Source organism: Heterocephalus glaber, unplaced genomic scaffold, assembly GCF_053883595.1.
Source record: "Heterocephalus glaber isolate CG9 unplaced genomic scaffold, H.glaber_assembly_v1.0 deba00001141, whole genome shotgun sequence".
Taxonomy (NCBI): domain Eukaryota; kingdom Metazoa; phylum Chordata; class Mammalia; order Rodentia; family Bathyergidae; genus Heterocephalus; species Heterocephalus glaber.
This window is the reverse complement of record NW_028258201.1, coordinates 2911719-2929778: the sequence shown is the minus strand read 5'-3', so window position 1 is coordinate 2929778 and position 18060 is coordinate 2911719. Positions and strand designations below refer to the sequence as shown.

Genomic DNA, 18060 nt, shown 5'->3' with positions numbered 1-18060 from the left:
GGTTTACAGAACTGAAAGGCCACCAAGTATCTGAAGGATGCCACTTTAAGGAAGCAACGCATACAGCCTAGTGTGCTGTTGCACACCAGTAATGCCAGCAGCACTCGAGAGACTGAGGCAGGAGGATCACCATGAGTTCCAGGCTACATAGCATACCCTGTCTCAACCCCGTCTGCCTCCCTAAAAAAATAAGCAATGTGTGCCATTCTGGCGATACAATGGTGGAGCAGGGAAGTGTGCCCAGGCCAAACAGTGAGGCTGGACACAGGATCGGTGGCCAAAAAGGGTGCTGAACTTTAACTGCACATGCTTAAAAATGCATAGTGATGCTGAATTGAAGGGTTTAGAGAGGGACTCTCTAGTCACTGCACATATCCAGGGGAACAAAGCACCCAAGATGCCTGCGTTTCTCTCAGGCTCCAGGCTGCATGAACCCATCCATGAGCGGCCCCTGTCGCACTGGGATGATCCTGGCTGAAAAGGAACGAACACACTGCCCCTACACAGCTGAAGGAAGCTGCACAGAAGAAAAAGCTATCCCAGGCGAAGCTGAAGAAACAAACTCATGGCACAGTAATAAATTAAGCACAAAATAAATCAGATAAAAGTACAACAACAAAGGCACTTTCCAGTTCCAGATTCCAATCTTTCCTTTATAAGATGGTGATTAGGGCCAGGGATTTAGCTCAGTAGTTCCACTGCCTGCCTCACAAGTGCAAGGTGCTGAGATCAATCCCCGGTACCAAAAAACGAAAAGATGGTGATTAACTAAAAGAAGTATCTGAATCTAACTGATAATTAAAGTTGAAGATCTGGGCCAGGGATTTAGCTCAGTGGTTCTGGCACCTGCCTCGAAAGTGCAAAGACCTGAGTTCCCTCCCCGGTACCAAAAAATAAATAAATAAAGTTTAAGATCAAAGTAAAAATAAGCCACAGTGTCAGCCAGGAAAAGAGAATGCAGCCAGGAATATTGTGTCACGTCACTTACCAAATGCAATAAGAGAAAAAAGACAGACAGACACAGACACACACACACACACACACACACGTCTACCTGCTGAAAACCACTGACCACTATGGAGCGCGCTCAGATCCCTAGCGCTACAAAGGCTGCTTGTGAACCGCACCAACTGCACCCGGGAATCCGGAGTGAAAACTAAGCTAGCCCTGAGCCTGACAACCTGCGATCACAACACAGAGGCCAGCAGTCACTCAGCCACAGCTGCCAGCGGTCTGCCAGCTCCCTCCTCGTGTCCAAATTACTGAGCGACCTCACAGCTCTTTCCAAAGGCAGCAAAGCAGAAGTGGATTTCGGTGGTACTGTACTTCTCACAGGCCGTCAAAAAACCCTCTCTTCTTAAAGGCAAGGTTCCTGAAACTTTATCCCCAACTCTCCTGACCTTTCTCCAATTAGTATGCATAATGAGAAGAGAAGCAGCTGGAGAAAGGAGCTCGGAGGAACGGCCCAGGGTGCGCGGCTCACCTCTTTTCAAGGGTGATGCAACAGGGTCAGACCGAAGAAGGGAAGGAGCCGGGAAGGAGCAAACCAGTGTCCGGCTGGAAACGGGAGGGATGCACGGGCGGCAGGGGAAGGGGCCTAGGAGAGGAGGGCGGGCGAGGGCAGCGGGTCCCAAGCGGGGCGGCACGAGGGACCCGGGGGGGGACAGGCAGGAAGGGTGGGCGCCGCCGGGCCTCCGAGGACAGACACTCAAGGAGGACGGGGTGACCTGGCCCGAGGTGGGGACCGAGGGCGAGTTCTGCACCGGGGACGGGAGGGGCCCCGGGGCTGCGGGAGGGAGCAGAGCCCGGGCCCGGCCGCGGCGGAGGCGCGAGGACCCCGCGGGCTGAGGGCGACAAGACCCAAGCGGTGACAACGGCCGGGCCGGCGGGCGGGGGAGGGGCCCGGCACGGAGCCCCGCGGACGGGGACGAAGGGCGGGAGGGCCCGGGGCGCTGGCGCTCTCACCGGGACAGGTGTTTCAGGATCTGCTTCTTAATGATCCCGGCCATGCCGGAGCCGCGGCCCGCGCGGATGGCGGGCGGACGGCCCGAGCCTCCTCAGTCGCTGAGAAGAGGCGGCCTCTCACCTCCCTGAGGCGCGGGCACTGGGTGCCGCCACCACAGCCACCGCCGTGGCGCTCCGTCGCCCCTGGCCCGGCGCGCTGGGATCCGCCACGATCCCACCCACCCGCGCGGCGCCGCAGCCGCCAGCCCAGAGCGACGCGGACGCCGCGCGCCGCCCACCAGCCGGGCGCTTGCTGAGAAGCGGGAGCGCGCGCGGGGGGGTGGGAGGCGGGGAAAGGGCGACGAAGGAGTGAGCAGGCCGCGTCTGCCGCGCCAGCGACGTCTGACGGCCTTCCGCTCTAAACCGCTTGAGGGTCACACCTGGCTTCGCCTTAGAGCATCAGGGACCGCAGGTGTCTAGTTTTTTGCAGCGACTCACTAGACAGTTCCGCAGCTCCCGGATGGCAGGGCCCACTTCCCGTCCATTTCTAACACACATTCACACAGTGATTGCTGAGCACCAACTCTACTCCAGGAAGCAGGATAAAGAGTGGAAAAGAGGGGTTGAGGACCCCTCAGGCAGGTGGCAGAAAGATGCAAATAGGCCACTTCGGTCCTCCACAAAGGACGGTTCTGGAGGGAGCAGAGCAACCAGGCGTGGTGGAACGTGCTTGTAATCCCAGCACTTGGGAGGCTGAGGCAGGAGGATCGTAGTGCGTTCGAGGCCAGCCTGCACTACATAGGGAGGACCTGTCTCAAATAAATAAATAACAGGAACAGAGTGGGTCTCCTTACTGTCCTTCCACCCACCTTAGCCACAGCCAGTAACCAATGGACAGGAGTTTACCCAAGACCTAAAAATTATTCAGAGCACCCCCTCCCAAATGAGCAGAAGAAAATGAGGTGGTAAATTGTTTAAATTACCAAGGACCTTGAAGATCATCATTTTACAACTAAGGAAACTGAATCTAGAGAAGTATATGAAAGAGCTTGCCCAAGGTCACCTACTTCTTTAATCAGGCTGGCCTTGAACTCACTATGTAGCCCAGGCTGGCCAAAAACTGGCACCGATCCACCTGTCTCAGCCTCTGGAATGCTGGAATTACAGACTGCACCACCATGCCGGGCTGGTCACCTACTTCTTGAGACTCACAGCACCCTCATTCTGACTCCCAGCCCAGTGTATTTCCATTTTCTTTCATCCATATAAAATATAACCCATGTACCGGGGACACCACTAGGCTCAATGGCAAAGATGAGCAGGAGGAGGTTTTCTGGACCTTAAACCTCCAAGCAAAAACTTAAAAGAAGAGGGCTGGAGATTTAGCTCAGTGGCACCGTGCCTGCCTTGCAAACGCAAGGTCCTGAGTTCAATCCCTGGTACTGGGGGGGGGGGGGGGGACTTAAGAAAAGAACCTCTCATGCAAAGTCCCGAGTTCGATCCCCAGTACCAAAACAACAAAGCAACAACAAAAAAGAAAAGAACGTCTTTGGAGACAGGCTTATAGGAAGCTGGCCTGGGCCTGGAATTTAGCTCAGTGGTTCTGCCACCTGCCTCACAAGTGCAAGGTCCCAAGTTTGATCCCCAGTACCAAAAAAAAAAAAATCAGGGAAGCTGGCCAGCAGCTAATTTTGAATGTATTAATTCCTGTAAACATATTGTACATATCTGTAATACAGCAATTAAGTGCTTTCAACTCTTAAGCCTCCCTTCTCTTTTGTCTGTCAGCCATTCAGGTCCCATCCTGCAAAACAACTGTTACCCGATCCCAGAAACAGTTTAAGGATAGCCAAACATATGCATTTTTAAAACACACCTCTGGAGGTTGAGGCAGGAGGATCTTGAATCCAAGGTAGGCCTGGGAAACTCAGCAGGGCAAACTAACAAAAATTTTACAAAATTTTTTTTCAAAAATAAAATTTTAAAAGGGCCAGGGGGAGGAGAGCTCAGTGGCAGAGCCCTTGCCTAGACGTGTGAGGCCCTGGGCCTGATCCCCACCAATTAAAAAAAATTCAGCTTCATGCACACTTGTGCCTCTCAGTCATAGTAAGCTCAGTTTCCCCAGAAGTACCCTCAGAAGTCACCTAAAAGGGAAGCAAATCAACCTTTGCCTGTGTTCTTTACTCAGTCCCTTCAGCAGGACTGCACACCCATCATTATTTGTCCTCTGCCCCTGTCCCCATACCAGGGACCAATAGGAATATGGAAGAAGTGTCTGCCAGGATTACTGGCAACTGCTGAGTATTCCCAATTCAGCTCTCACCTGTGGGTGCCTCAACTTTTTCCATTTCAGACTTTTTTTTCCCCAGACCACCCCAAGCAGAGAAGATTCGACATCTGATATCAGCTATGGAAAACAAAAACAACCTCGTGCTCAAGGCATCTTCGCTGAATGAGTCAACAAGCCTGGTAAATGATACGCTTTTGTTGGATGAAAAAACTCATGCTCTACAAAAATATGGCCATAGCAGAGTCCATATTCTCAACAACAGTATTAATGTGTTTATCTTTCCTTGAAGTGTCGACAATGCAAGACATGTAAAGACAAAATGCCTCTGGAGCCAATCCATACTTTTTTATACTTTTTGTGTCTATGGTGCTGGGGATCAAAACAGAGCCTCCTGCTTGCTGGGAAACCATCCCACCACTAAGCTACAGCCTCGGCACATTTTATTTGGAGACAATTCTAGATTAACAGCCAGTTGTAAGAAATAATACAATGACATCCCTGTACTGTTCACCCAATGTCCTCATGCTAACATCTTACAAAACCACAGCACAATATGACAAGGCAGACATTGACATCATTAATACAGTGAATATACACCAGGCCACATAGGCCATTTCCATCACTCTGAGAATCCCTTGTGCTGCCCTTTGAGAACCACCCCACCTTCACCTCCAGCAGCGACCAATCTGTTCTCCCTGTAGTTTTGCCATTTCAAGAATGTTGTGTGTGCGTGACTGTGTGTGCGTATAGCTGGTGTGGTAGCACACTCCTGTAGTCCCAGCTACTCAGGAGGATGAGGAAGGATGACTGCTGGAGGCAGGAGTTTGAAGGCAGCCTGGGCAGCAAGGTGAGATCAGGCATTGGAGGGAACAAAGTTATACACATGGAATCGTACAGTGTGAGACCTCTTGGGACTGGACTTTTTTCTTTTCAGTGTTACGGATTGAAACCAGGGCCTCCTGCATATTAAGCAAATACTCTAACACGGAACTGCACCCACAGCCCAGGGATTTGATTACTTCCTAATCAGCATAAGTCTCTGGCAGTCCACCTCAGTAGTTGTGCATATTAATAGTTCTTTTCTGTTTCTTGCTGAGTCAGATTCTATGGCACTGGAGGTACTACAGTTCAACCATTTATTCACCCGTTGGAGGACATCTGGGTTGTTTCCAGTTTTTTATTATACACGAAGGTGCTTTAAGTATTTGTTTTCAAGTATTTGTGCAAGTATAAGTATTCATTTTGCCAGGATAAGTGGCCCAGAGTGCAACAGGCTGTACAGTAGCTGAGTGTTTATTTAAAACTTGCCCAACTATTCCCAGTGACTATCATTTCTCAATCCTCCAGCAGCGCGTGAGTGAGTTTATGTGTACCCTTCCAACAGTTATTATATTGCTGAATTTACCCCAGCCATTCTGATAGGTGTGTAGTGAAATCACATTGTGGTTTTCATTCTTCTTCTTCTTTTTTTTTTTCTGAGACACAGTCTGGCTCCGTCGTCCATGCTGAAGTGATTTTTCCAGTATGATTATCTGCCTTTTGTATATCTTCTTTACTGAAATCTCTCTCTGTATCTTTGGCCCACATTGTAATTGGAAGTTTTCTTTTTTACTGTTGAGGGTTTTTGTTGGTACCAGAGATCGAACTCAGGTCCTTGTACTTGTGCAGCAGGCGGCAAAACCGCTGAGCTAAATCCCTGGCCCCTTTTACTGTTGAGTTTTGAGACTTGTCTATCTATTCTAGATATTAGTCTTTGGTCAGATTTATCATTTGCAAATATTTTCTCAGCCTGTGGCTTGTCTTTCTTCCTCTTAACAAGTCTTTTGCAGAATAACAGCTTTTAATTTATTAATTTTTCCCTTTTATAAATCCTGCTCTTATTGTTACATATAAGAAATCTTTGGGGTGGGGAGGACTCTGCCTGTCCCCTGAACCCCCTCCTAAGTGCTTTTTTTCTTAAAACTTTTACAGTTTTATAGTTGACATTTAATCCATGAGATTCATTTCAATTTTTAATAAGTTGAAAGTTTGGAGGGTTTGGGGGAGTTATTTGCGTTCACTTTTGTTTTTTAGACAGGATCTCACTATGTAGTTCAGGCTGGCCTTGAACTCACTATGTAGCCCATGCTGGCCTCAAACTCATGGCGATCCTCCTGCCTCAGGCTCCTGAGTGCTGGGATTACAGGCTTTTGCCACCACGCCTGGTATTTTGTTTTATTTGTGTTTGCTTTTGGGGTGTGTTATTTGTTTGGTTTTGCCTATGTATTTCCCATTTCTCCAGCACCATTTGCTTGAAAAATCTATTTTTCCTACATTTAATTACTTTCGCACCTTTGTCAAAAAATCAGCTGAACAGGGGAGAGGCAGTACGTAATCATAGAGCAGGGCCTCTCTAGCTGTGGCCTAGATTTGAATCACACCTCTACCTCCTACTAGTTGTGTGACCTTGGGCAAACTACTTAAAAATGGGGATAACCAGGTGAGGGATTTACCTCAGTGGTTTCTCGTCAGCCTGCTGCGCAAGCGCAAGCGCAAGAACCCAAGTTCAATCCCTGGTACCCCCCCCAAAAAAGGGGGGTGGATAGCCTATAATCCCAGAGGCTTGAGAGGCTGAGGCAGGAGGATCCCAAGTTTGATTCCAACCTGGGCAGTTTAGCAAGACCTAGTCTCAAAATAAAAAGGCCTGGGCCAGGGATTTAGCTTAGTGGTTCCACCATCTGCTTTGCAAGCGCAAGTTCCCGAGTTCAATCCCCGGTACCAAAAAGAAATTTTAAAATAATAAAAATAAAAAGGCCTGGGGTTGTAGCTCAGCTTGAAGGCTCAGGTTCAATCCTCAGTAGCTCACAAAAGGGGGGTAACAATAGATCTTATTTCACATGATTGTTCTAAGGATTCAGTTAGATGATCTAGGCCATGCGATAATCACTGGACATTATGTTTTTTAATTAGTTGGGCATATTTGTGTGGATCTATTTCCAGGATTCTCTATTTAGTGCTATCAATCTGTGTCTCTCTGCTGACATCATATAATCTTGATTACTGTCGCCATATAAATAGCTAAAAATTGGGTAAATGGAATCTCTGTCCACTATATTCTTTTTCATACTTGGTTTACCTATCTTAGTTCCTTGACCTTCCATTTAAATTTTGGAGTAATTCTATCTATATCTACAAAAATCTTGATGGAGGGCCAGGGATTTAGCTCAGTGGTGCCGCCACCTGGCTCCAAAGTGCAAGGTCCTGAGTTTGATTCCCGGTACCAAAAAAAAAAATCTTGATGGAATTTTAACAAATTGTATTATCAATTTAGGGAAAATGGACATCATTACTATGTTCAGTCTTCCAGTCCATTTATTTTCATTTGTGATTTCTCTAATTACCATTATGGGTTTTTTTTTTCTTTTTTGTACTGGGGATTGAACTGAGGACCTTGCGCCCATTATGTATTCCTGGCTTATGTATCTTGTACAAGCTTTGTTAGATGTATACCTACATTTTTTTTGAGCAATTGTATTGTATTTTGTTTTGTTTTGTTTTTTGGTACCGGGGATTGGACTCGGGTCCTTGTGCTTGTGAGGCAGGCAGCGGAACCACTGAGCTAAATTCCCAGCCCTGTATTATTATTTTTTTGGCGGAGGGAGTACTGGGGCTTGAACTCAGGTCCTTGCGCTTGCGCAGCAGGCAGCAAAACCACTGAACTAAATCCCCGGCCCTGTATTGTATTTTTAATGTATGTGACCACATATTCATTGCTAATATATAAAAAAGTTATTTTGTATGTTTATCTTATATCTTGCCATCTTGCTGAAGTCACCTATTAGCTCTGTTTTCATAGATTCTCTGGGATTGTCTTCATAGACAATTATATCATTTTCAAACAGGATAAATTTTATATCTTCTTTCATTTGTTTTGGTTTTGGGTTTTTTGGTTTTTTGTTTTGTGTTGTTTTGGTTTGGTTTTGGTTTTTGAGACAGGGTCTCACATGTAGTTCAGGCTGGCCTTGAACTCACTATGTAGCCCAGTCTGGCCTCAAACTCATGGCAATCCTCCTGCCTCAGCCTCCCGAGGGCTGGGATTACAGGTATTCACCACATGCCAGGATTTCCTTTGGCTATATGTGCCTTTTACTTCCTTTTCTGGCCTTCTTACCTCGGCTAGAACATTAAGCACTTTGTTAAGTAAGGGTAGACATCCTTGCCTTGCTCTCCGTCATAGGAAGAAAACATTCATTCAATCTTTCATCAATAAGTAGATCAGCTGTAGATTTTGTGTGGATATTCTTTATTAAGCTGTAGAAGTTCTCTATTTTCCTTGAGAGTTTTTATCAAGAGTGAGTATCGTGGGCTGGGGATGTAACTCAGTTGTAGAGTGGTTGGCTAATCTGCACAAAGCCCTGGGTTTGATTCCCAGAACCAGAAAGAAAATAAATAAATAAATAAATAAAGCATTTTTGTCAAACACTGATTCTGCATTAACTGCTACAATCCTGTGATTTTCTTCCTTAGCTTGGTAACATGGTGGATTACATTGGTTTTCAAATATTAAGCCAACCTGCATGCCTGGTAAACTTCATTTTGTCATGGTATATGATTAATTTCATACATGGTTGAAAATTTTTTTTTTTTGAAAAAATTTTTTTGAGACAGGGTCTTCCTGTGTGTAGTTCAGGCTGACCTTGAACTCTCTGTGTAGTCCAGGCTGGCCTCAAACTCACAGCAATCCTCCTGCCTCAGCCTTCTGTGGATTACAGGTATGTGCCACCAGGCCTGGCTAGCACACTTGCTAGCTAATATCCAGCTCCTGTGCGTGTGTGTGTGTGTGTGTGTGTGTGTGTGTGTGTGGTACGGGCCATTGAACCCAGGACCTTCACACTGAGCTATATCCTCACCCCTTTTTATCTTCCAAGACAGAGTCTCACTAAACTGCCCAGGCTGGGATCAAACTCAGTCTTCTTGCCTCAGCCTCCCAGAGTGCTGGGGTTACAGATGTATCCACCATGCCCACCTCTGAAGTTTTACATTTTATTTTACTTTATTTTTGGTATTTTATTTTTCAACCTAGATTTCTACTACGTATAGGATTTTACACTTTTCTTTCAGTTCTTGAAACTGCTCTATTGTGTCCTTCTGGCTTCCATGGCTTCTAGAGAGAAGTCTGCTGACTTCAAACCATTTTCCTCATTAGATAAGATCATTTTTCTCTCTGGCTGCTTGTTTGCTTATGTGTGTATGTAGTACGTATGTATGTATGTCTTTAGTTTCCAGAAGTTTGACTATGAGGCATCTTGGTGTGAATTTCTTTTGAGTTTATCCTGATTGAAGTTCACTTTTTTTTCCCCCTTCAGTGCTGGGGATTGAAACCAGGGCCTTCTCACTGAGCTACATCCCCAGGATTTTAAAAATTTTTAATTTGAGACAGGGTCTTACTGTGTCATTAAATTTCCCCAGCTGGGCTTGAACTGCCTCCAGACTTCTGGGATTACAGCACACCACCATGCCAGGTTTTCACTTCTTGAATAGATTTACATCTCTTGCAATTTGGGCAAATTTGAAGCAATTATTTGTTTCCATATTTTCTTTGATCCAGCTGTTTTTCTCTTCTCCTGAGACGCTGAAAACATAAATATCAAATCTTCTATTATAGTCTCACAGGTCCCTGAGCTGTAGTTCATTTTTTAAAGTCTGTTTTTCCTCTGTTGTTCAGACTGCATAAGTCTATGTTCTACTTTCAAGTTCACTGATTTTTTCCTTCATCAGTTCCTTTCATTATGCTGTGGAGATCATTTATTACATTTTTTTTGGTTTTTGTTTTTAGTTTTTGTTTCTTTTTTTTTTTGGTACCGGGGATTGAACACAGGTCCTTGTGCTTGTGTAGCAGGAGGTGAAACCACTGAGCTAAATCCCCAGCCCTAGTTTTTGTTTCTTTTTTGGTTACATAATTTCCAATAGATTCTTCTGTCTTCTTTTCAAATTTTCCATTTATTTGCTAAGACTTTTTTTTTTTTTTTTTTTTTTGCATACTGGAGATTCAACCCAGGGCCTTCACATTGAGCTTTTTTGTTGTTGTTCATTTGATACAGTTTCTTACTAAGTCACTAAGTTGCTCAGGCTGAGTTTGAACTTCCGATCATCCTGCCTCAGCCTCCCAGAAGGCTGTGATTATAGGTATGCAACGCAACACCTGGCTCTGCTGAGACTTTCTTCATTTGTTTCAAGTATGTTCATAATTGCTCACTGAAGCATTTTTATGATGACTTCCCTAAAATTTTTGTTAATTCTAATATCTGTAATTTTTTTGTTTATTTTCATTGTTACTTCTGTCATTTTTGTGTTGACATCTATTGTTTTTTTAAATTCAGATCTTCCTGACTCTAGGTATGACAAGTGATTTTAAGTTGAAAGCTGGGAATTTTTGTATTATGTTCTGACACCTGGATCCTCTTTAAACTTTTGGTTTTGTTGGCTCCTTCTCAAACTGGTCCAGCAGAAGGGTGCTGACCTCTTGTTACTGCTGGCGGGGAGCAGAACGCCAGGTCCCGCCTCGGCCTCCTTAGATACCTGGGCTAGGATTTCCGCATTGCTGAAGGCCCAGGTAGGAGTTCTGGCTCCAATTAGACCTTCATGAATATTCTCGGGCTGGGAGAGCCAGTGTGCTTCGTTACTGCTCTCCACGGGGCCTCTACTGGTATGGGGTCATGAGCAACCTGCTTCCCACTGGGCAGTGCGAAAGCCCTGACAGTCAGGAGGTGCCAGTGTCTGTACTGCTTGGATGGGGATGATAATCCCAGCTCCTATGCGGCCTTCCCTGACACCAGGATTTGGGGCACCCATGACAGCCTCAGCGAGGTGGAAATCTCATCTCCCCTCTTGGCCATTCCTGGTCTGAGTGGGTGGAGCCATAATTTTTCCAGTGGTGAGTAGCTGGAGTAGAGCACTTCTTGTCTGAGTTTTCTCTCTTGCTAAAAATGCATCTCTCTTGGGGCCAGGGATTTAGCTCAGAGGTTCCACAGCCAGCCTCCCAAGCACAAGGTCCCGAGTTCTTCCCTGGTGGCAAAAAAAAAAAAAAACACAGATAAAAAAATCCATCTCTCCTTGTCCTCCTGTTATGAGGCAGGCGGTGGCAGAACCATTGAGCTAAATCCCCAGCTCATCCTCCCGTTATGAAAAGCAGGCTTTTCTTGGGGTGCTTTTTGTCTCTGCCCATCAGTGTCTCTTAGATGCTAGCAGCTTTGGCTCCAAGTTTGGGCTACGAATGAACCCACACCCAGCCCTGGGAACTCACTGTGTCATTCCTTAGGGCCTGAGTTCCTAACAGGTTTGCCTTCTTCTTCCTCCCTTCCACTGTCTGTCTGTCTGTCTGTCTGTCTATCTATCTGTCTATCTGATGGGGCCCAGTGATATGGGAATGTTTGAGGCTTCAGTTGTGCTTAGTAGTAGGAGTCAGAGAAAGTACATCCACCCCATCTTCCTCAAAGTCCATACATTTCTTTAAACTTTTTATTTTAGAATAATTATCTCACAGGAAGTTATGAAGATTATGCAGAGAGGTCTTGTGTACCTTTCACTCAATTTCCTTCATGGTTACATCTCATATAACTATGGTACAACATAAAAACCAGGAGATTCATATTGGTATGTAATTCTGTGTCATTTGTCTTGTGTAGACTTGTGTAACCACTGCCGTAATCAGGATATACATAAAGGTTTCTCTCATGCTATGCCTTTAGTCATGTTTTTTTTCTTCTTTTTTTTGCAGTTTTTTTGTTTTGGTACCGGGGATTGAACTCGGGTCCTTGCGCTTGCGGGGCAGGCGACAGAACCACTGAGCTAAATCCCCGGCCCAAACATGGTTTTTCGTTGTTGTTGTTACCAGGGATCGAACTCGGGACCTTGGGCTTGCCAGGCAGACAGCAGAACCGCTGAGCTAAATCCCCGGCCCAGTTTTGTTTTGATTTTTTTTGCGGTTTTTGAGACAGGTTCTCATTGTGTAGCTCAGACTGGCCTTCAACTTGCTGTGATCCTCCTGCCTCAGCCTCCCAAGTACTGGGATTACAGGCCTACAATAACACCCCCAGCTTCAGCCACATTTTTTATTGAACTGTTCTCATCTAGCCTCTTTCATTTCTGGTACCTAGGCTTTTGTATTGAGCTGCATGTACAGACCTTATTTTTCATTTTGAGACCAGTTGCACTAATTTGCCAAAGCTGGGCTTAAACCTGTAATCGGCCTAGGGCCGGGGACTTAGCTCAGTGGTTTCACCGCCTACTGCGCAAGTGCAAGGACCTGAGTTCGATCCCCAGTACCAAAAAAACCCCCCCTGTAATCGTCCCGCCTCAGCCCCCCACAGAGCTGGGATTACAGGCCTGCACCACAGCTGGCACCACACAGATACCTCCTAGTTGCTGCATCAGTAGTTCATTATCTTTACTGCCAGGTAATACCCCATAATCCTTACAGTTTTTGTTTTGAGGGTACTGGGGATCAAACCCATGCTAAGCACATGCTGTACCACTAAGCCTCCCCCAGCCACTCCCAGCCATTTCTTAAACACCTACCTGAGCACTTTATTTCAGATCCAGTATGCTCTCTCATGTGTTTGCCAGGATGGCCACATCTCTTAGCCCATAATTAAACATTCATTGGCATATACTGTACTAAGTCTACACCAAGGAAGTAAGGCTATGCAAACAAGGAAAGGTCATCTTAGAGCAACAGTCAAGAGCAAGAGGGTTGAGCAGCAAAGTCAAAGGGCTGGGAATGTAGCTCAGTGGTAGATAGATAGTCCAGTCGCTTCTTAATCCAGGATGTAGGCTCCTTCTGTATTGCTAACACATCCTTAGCTGCCAAGTCATGGCTGAAGACGGTTCCTTATGTTCCAAACGCTGTACCCTCATTCCGGTCAACAGGACAGAGACGGGCAGAGAAAAGGCATGTTCCCTCCAGCCACCAGACCTCCCTACCTGCAGACCATGGGAAATGTACTCTTCATTGTGGATGGCTATGGATCCAGAAAAAAATTGTAGTTCCTATAGTTACAGACATTGGGGTGGCCTGTCTGCCTGCACTAGGCTCAACTGTTTCTGTCCCTGTTGCTTTTGACCTGGTTCACTCGTACCAACAGAGGCTTGAGAGGATGAAAAAGGGGAAATGTAGCATTTAAACAGAGGTAAAATTCCCCATCTTTTCACTTTTTTGCTTTGTTCTGATGAAACCTAGGGACTTACCCACACTAGGAAAGCATTCTACCACAGAGCTATATCTAGCCCACCTTTCACTCCTTTATTCTTTGTGTGTTTTTTGGTTTTGGTTTTGGTTTTGGTTTATTTTTGGTACCAAGGATCAAACTCGGGACCTTGCACTTGCGAGGCAGGCAGCGGCACCACTGAGCTAAATCCCCAGCCCCTCACTCCTTTATTCTTGCACAGGCAACCCCAAAAGCACTAGATTGTGATATACAGATACAGGAAATGGGAAAGGACTAGGAAACCTGTTTCACAGGGTCACTATGAAAGCTAAGCCTTTACAGAGGGCCCTGAGATGGTGGCTTCACATGCTGCATTCCAAGTGTTATCGTGAGATTTAGGATGTGTCAACTGGCTTAACTGGCAGCCAGGGAAAGACTTATTCAAAAGGAGCAAGTGTGTGAAATCTGACACCCTAACATGTAATCCAAATCACCAACAACAGGCAGATGGAACCTGTGTGCTGCCTATCCATATGCTATCCTGGGGACACAACTAGGGTGGCACAGCCCAAATGTAATCGTAAGAAATACCAAGCAAACCCAATTAAGCAAAAGGGGATGGGGCTGTCTCATTCCTCATGCAGCCCAGAACTGAGGGACTAGCACTGTGACAAAACACTAAAGACCAGCAGTGTTAGGGCCGGGGATTTAGCTCAGTGGCTCTGCCGCCTGCCTTGCAAGGACCTGAGTTTGATCCCCGGTACCAAAACAAAAAAAAGCCCTGCAGTAGAAATGATGAGAGCTTGGACTTGAAATGCACTCACAGTGGAGTCCATCTGCCCACAGAAAAGGAAGCATGTATGCAATCCCAAACTGACAATAACTAGACCGGGGTGGTGGCTCATGCCTCTAATCCCAGCATGGAGGAGGCTGAGCCTGGACTGCATCATGAGTTCAAGGTCACCCTGAACTGCATAGTGAGACCCTGTCTCAAAAACAAATAAAGCAGGCATGGTGGTGCATGTCTATAAGCCTAGCACTTGGTAGGTTGAGGTAGGAAGATCTCCACGAGTTCAAGGCCAGCCTGGGTTGCATAGTTAGTTCAAGGCCAGCTTGGACTGGATAGTGAGACCCTGTCTCAAAAAACAGAAACTAGGGCCAGGGATTTAGCTCAGTGGCACTGTGCCTGCCTGGCAAGCACAGGTCCTGAGTTCAATTTGATCCCCGGTACCAAAAAAAAAAAACCTAACCTATTTGGTTTTACTTTTGTTCACTATCTATATACAGTAGTTAAAGCCTGTTAAACTTTCAAGTTGTCATACTGGTTTTTAGAAACTCTGTAACAATTTCTTCCAAAACCAGAAATGTTACAAGAGTGAAGGTTCAATCTTTTTTTTTTTTGGTACTGGGGATTGAACTCAGGACCTTGTGCTTTCGAGGCAGGCAGCTGAACCACTGAACTAAATCCCCAGCCCCTGGAGGTTCAATCTGAAAAACATATTTTGGGCTGGGGATTTAGCTCAGTGGTTCCAGCACCTGCCGCACAAGCGCAAGGTCCTGAGTTTGATCCCCGGTACCAAAAATAAAACACCCAAATGAATTCAATAAATAAAATAAAAACATACTTTGGATTGGGTGTGGTTATGCACACCTGTAATCCCAGTTACTTGGAAGGCTAAAGCAGTATAAAGGGGCCTGGGATGTAGCTCAGCGGCACTGCACCTGCCTGGCAAGTGCAAGGTCCTGGGTTCCATCCCAGGTACCGGGAGGGTGGGGGGGGTAGATAGAGTTCAAACCCAGCCTGACCAACTTAGTGAGACCCTGTCTCAAAATAAAAAAGGGGGCAGGGAATGAGCTCAATGAGAAGGCTCTAGGTTCATTCCTAACACAAAAACAAAACAAAACACAACACACACAGCACATACCTGTACCCCAGCTACTCGGGAAGCTAAGACAGGAGGATGGCTTGAGGTCAGCCTGGGCAACATTAGCGAGACTCTACTAGAAAAACCTTCCTTTTAGGAAAACTAGGGTTGAACAGTTGAGGCTGTATTTATTGGCCTATTAGTTGGTACCATATTTGACTCATACCCCGCCCCCGCCCCGCCCCGACCCAAGGCATTACTGTTTGAGTGGGGAATGGCATGGGGAACCCCAGAAGCCAAAGGAAGGAGTGGGGAGAAGTGGCACCAACACTTCCTGGGACAGACCACAGGAAAAGGCAGCAGAGCCATGAGCAGGACTGAGCATGAGGCTACATAAAAACGTAAACAGGGACTGATGGGCTTTGTCTATGCGCAAAAGATACTCTTGGCCGGGGGATTTAGCTCAGTGGCGCTGTGCCTGCCTCAAAGCACAAGGTCCTGAGTTCGATATCTGGTACTGGGGGGGAAATAAAAAAGATAACACTTTTCACCCTGAGCCTGACCAGAGACATCCAAACCACAAACTTGCTGTGTCACATGTAAGCTCAGTTGGCAAGGTTTCCTGGGAAATGTAAGTGTGCAGAGGTTTTACTAAACAAATCTATCTATAAAAGTTAAGATACATAAACAATCAGATTCTGAGACTTGAATACTTCCTAAAAAGAAGTGACAAAATGAGAAACTAAAAGGCAACTAGTCCTGGCTCAGCCTAGCAAGTCGATCGATTGACCTCAACAGAGGCCAAACATAAAGACCATGCTTCATCACAATCTCTCCTTCCTCACTTAAACTAGTTCATTTGCCAAAATTAGTCTCTTCAAAGCATTTGTGTTTCTAGAAAAAGAAGCAAATCTACTACCATTTCAATTTCTAGCTACAAATCTTTTTAAGGACAGGAATGCACAAAGTTACATCCTTTTCTAGGGCAGATTTTTCTGCACATGCTTAAAATAAAAATCAGCTGGGCATGGTGGCACACATCTGTAATCCCAGCACTTGTGAGGCTGAGACAGGAGGACTGCTGCAAGCTTGAGGCCAGCCTGGGCTACATTAGTGCGGTTCAAGACCAGCCTGAATTGGAGCAAGACTCAAAAAACCTAAAAATAAATAAAAATAAAAATCTCCTAGCTCTTCTAAAATGCAATTTTTCTAGGGAGGCTGAGGGAGGAGTCAGCCTGTACTACATAGAGTTCAAACCCAGCCTGAACTATATAGTGAGACCCTGTCTCAAAGAATAAATTTCCTAGGCTGTACTCCAGATCTATTGAATCAAAGTCTGCCATCTTTATTTGAAAACTGTCCTATGATTTTGACTGCATCAGCCAGGTTGTACACTGCTGGTTTAGGTCATCTCTCATAACATCACTGTAATCTCAGTTGATGGGTTTTTTCTGTGGTGGTGGAAATTAAACCCAGAGGGTCATGCATGCTAGGTAAGTGCCCTACCACCAAGCTATATCGCCAGTCCTATTTTTTCTTTTTTTTTTTGGTACCGGGGATCGAACTCAGGTCCTTGCACTTGTGCAGCAGGCAGCGAAACCACTGAGCTAAATCTCCGGCCCATCCCCAGTCCTATTTTTGAGACAGGTCTCTATGTGGCCCAGGATGGCTTCAAACTTGGCAATCCTACCTCAACCTCCCAAGTGCTGGAATGACAGATGTGTACCACGCCAGGCTCCCAGTCCTTTTTATTTTTTTTTGCTGTTACGAGGGCTGTAATAGTTAATAAAAGTCTTCAGTCTTTCACCCTATTTCTTTTGTTTTGTTTTTGTTTTTTTTTTTGCTTTTGGTACTAGGGATCAAACTTGGATCCTTGTGCTTGGGTGGCAGGTGGCGGAACCACTGAGCTAAATCCCCGGCCCTTTTAAATATCATTCATGCTTTTTTTGGGGGGGGGGGGTACTGGGGATTGAACTCTGGTCCTTGCACTTGCGCAGCAGGCGACAAAACCACTGAGCTAAATCCCTGGCCCTCCCAGTCCTTTTTTGAGACAGTCTAAGTTGCCCAAATTGGCCTCAAACTTGCAATTCTCTTGCCTCAGTCTCCTGAATCTTGGGATTATACACGTGCCACTGCATCCGGCTTATTTTCAATGATTCAAAATATGATGGGCTGGGGGTTTAGCTCAGTGGTTCTGCCACCTGCCTCACAAGGTCCTGAGTTCAATCCCCAGCACCAAAAAAAAAAAATTACTGGAAGGGGTCAAGAGAAACTGGACCTTGGTGAGAAACTGGAAGGGGACAAATGTTTCTCAGCTTATTCTTGACCCTCAGCTATCAATCCATTCTGCTAGGTCACAAGATACAGTATAGGTAATTTCAACATATATTAACAATATGGCCTTCTCCAGACTATAGCAAGGTTTGCTCCCACTTCCAACGTGAAAAAAAGTGTAACTTTCACTGCACTGAATATGAGTAGTGCCAATGGCTTACTTTCTAGATGCTTTCCTGAAATATTACTTTTAGAGCCCAATGGTGTCACAAATAGCATTCTTGTATTTTGTGTTTTTTTTTCAGTTACTGAGAATTGAACTCAGGGCCTTGCACTTACCAGGCAGGCGCTGCGTTGCTGAGCTACATTCCCAGCCCCTTTCTTCTGGTTTTGGACAAACAGCATTAGAATAACGACACCTTCTGGAACTAGGGATGTAGCCAGGTGGTTGAGCACTTGCCCGTCACAAATGAGATCCTGGGTTCAATCCCTACCACCATCA

General features: G+C 45.8%; 1 protein-coding gene and 1 long non-coding RNA gene across 7 annotated transcripts in view; one reads left to right on the top strand and one right to left on the bottom strand.

Annotated features, from left to right (window-relative positions):
- Positions 1-2263, bottom strand: part of Bltp3a (bridge-like lipid transfer protein family member 3A) — a 65751-nt gene extending 63488 nt beyond the window's left edge. Inside the window, exon 1 of one of the 5 annotated variants that reach the window (XM_004846733.4) lies at positions 1966-2263. In XM_004846733.4, the coding sequence (XP_004846790.1) occupies positions 1966-2009 (44 nt within the window). In that variant the 5' untranslated portion in view covers positions 2010-2263. Of the gene's footprint in view, positions 1-1483; positions 1811-1965 lie in introns of those variants that run through there. The other 4 variants (XM_021259968.2, XM_021259964.2, XM_087210497.1 and 1 more) reach the window with 4 other exon arrangements.
- On the top strand, positions 1665-8807 carry LOC110349624 (uncharacterized). 2 transcript variants are annotated; one of them, XR_002395725.2, is made up of 3 exons: positions 1665-1737; positions 3733-3856; positions 4298-8807. It is a non-coding gene; the product is annotated as an uncharacterized LOC110349624 (long non-coding RNA). The 2 variants fall into 2 exon arrangements; XR_002395724.2 differs by lacking the exon at positions 1665-1737 and adding an exon at positions 2301-2416.
- The last annotated feature ends 9253 nt before the right edge of the window (positions 8808-18060 follow it).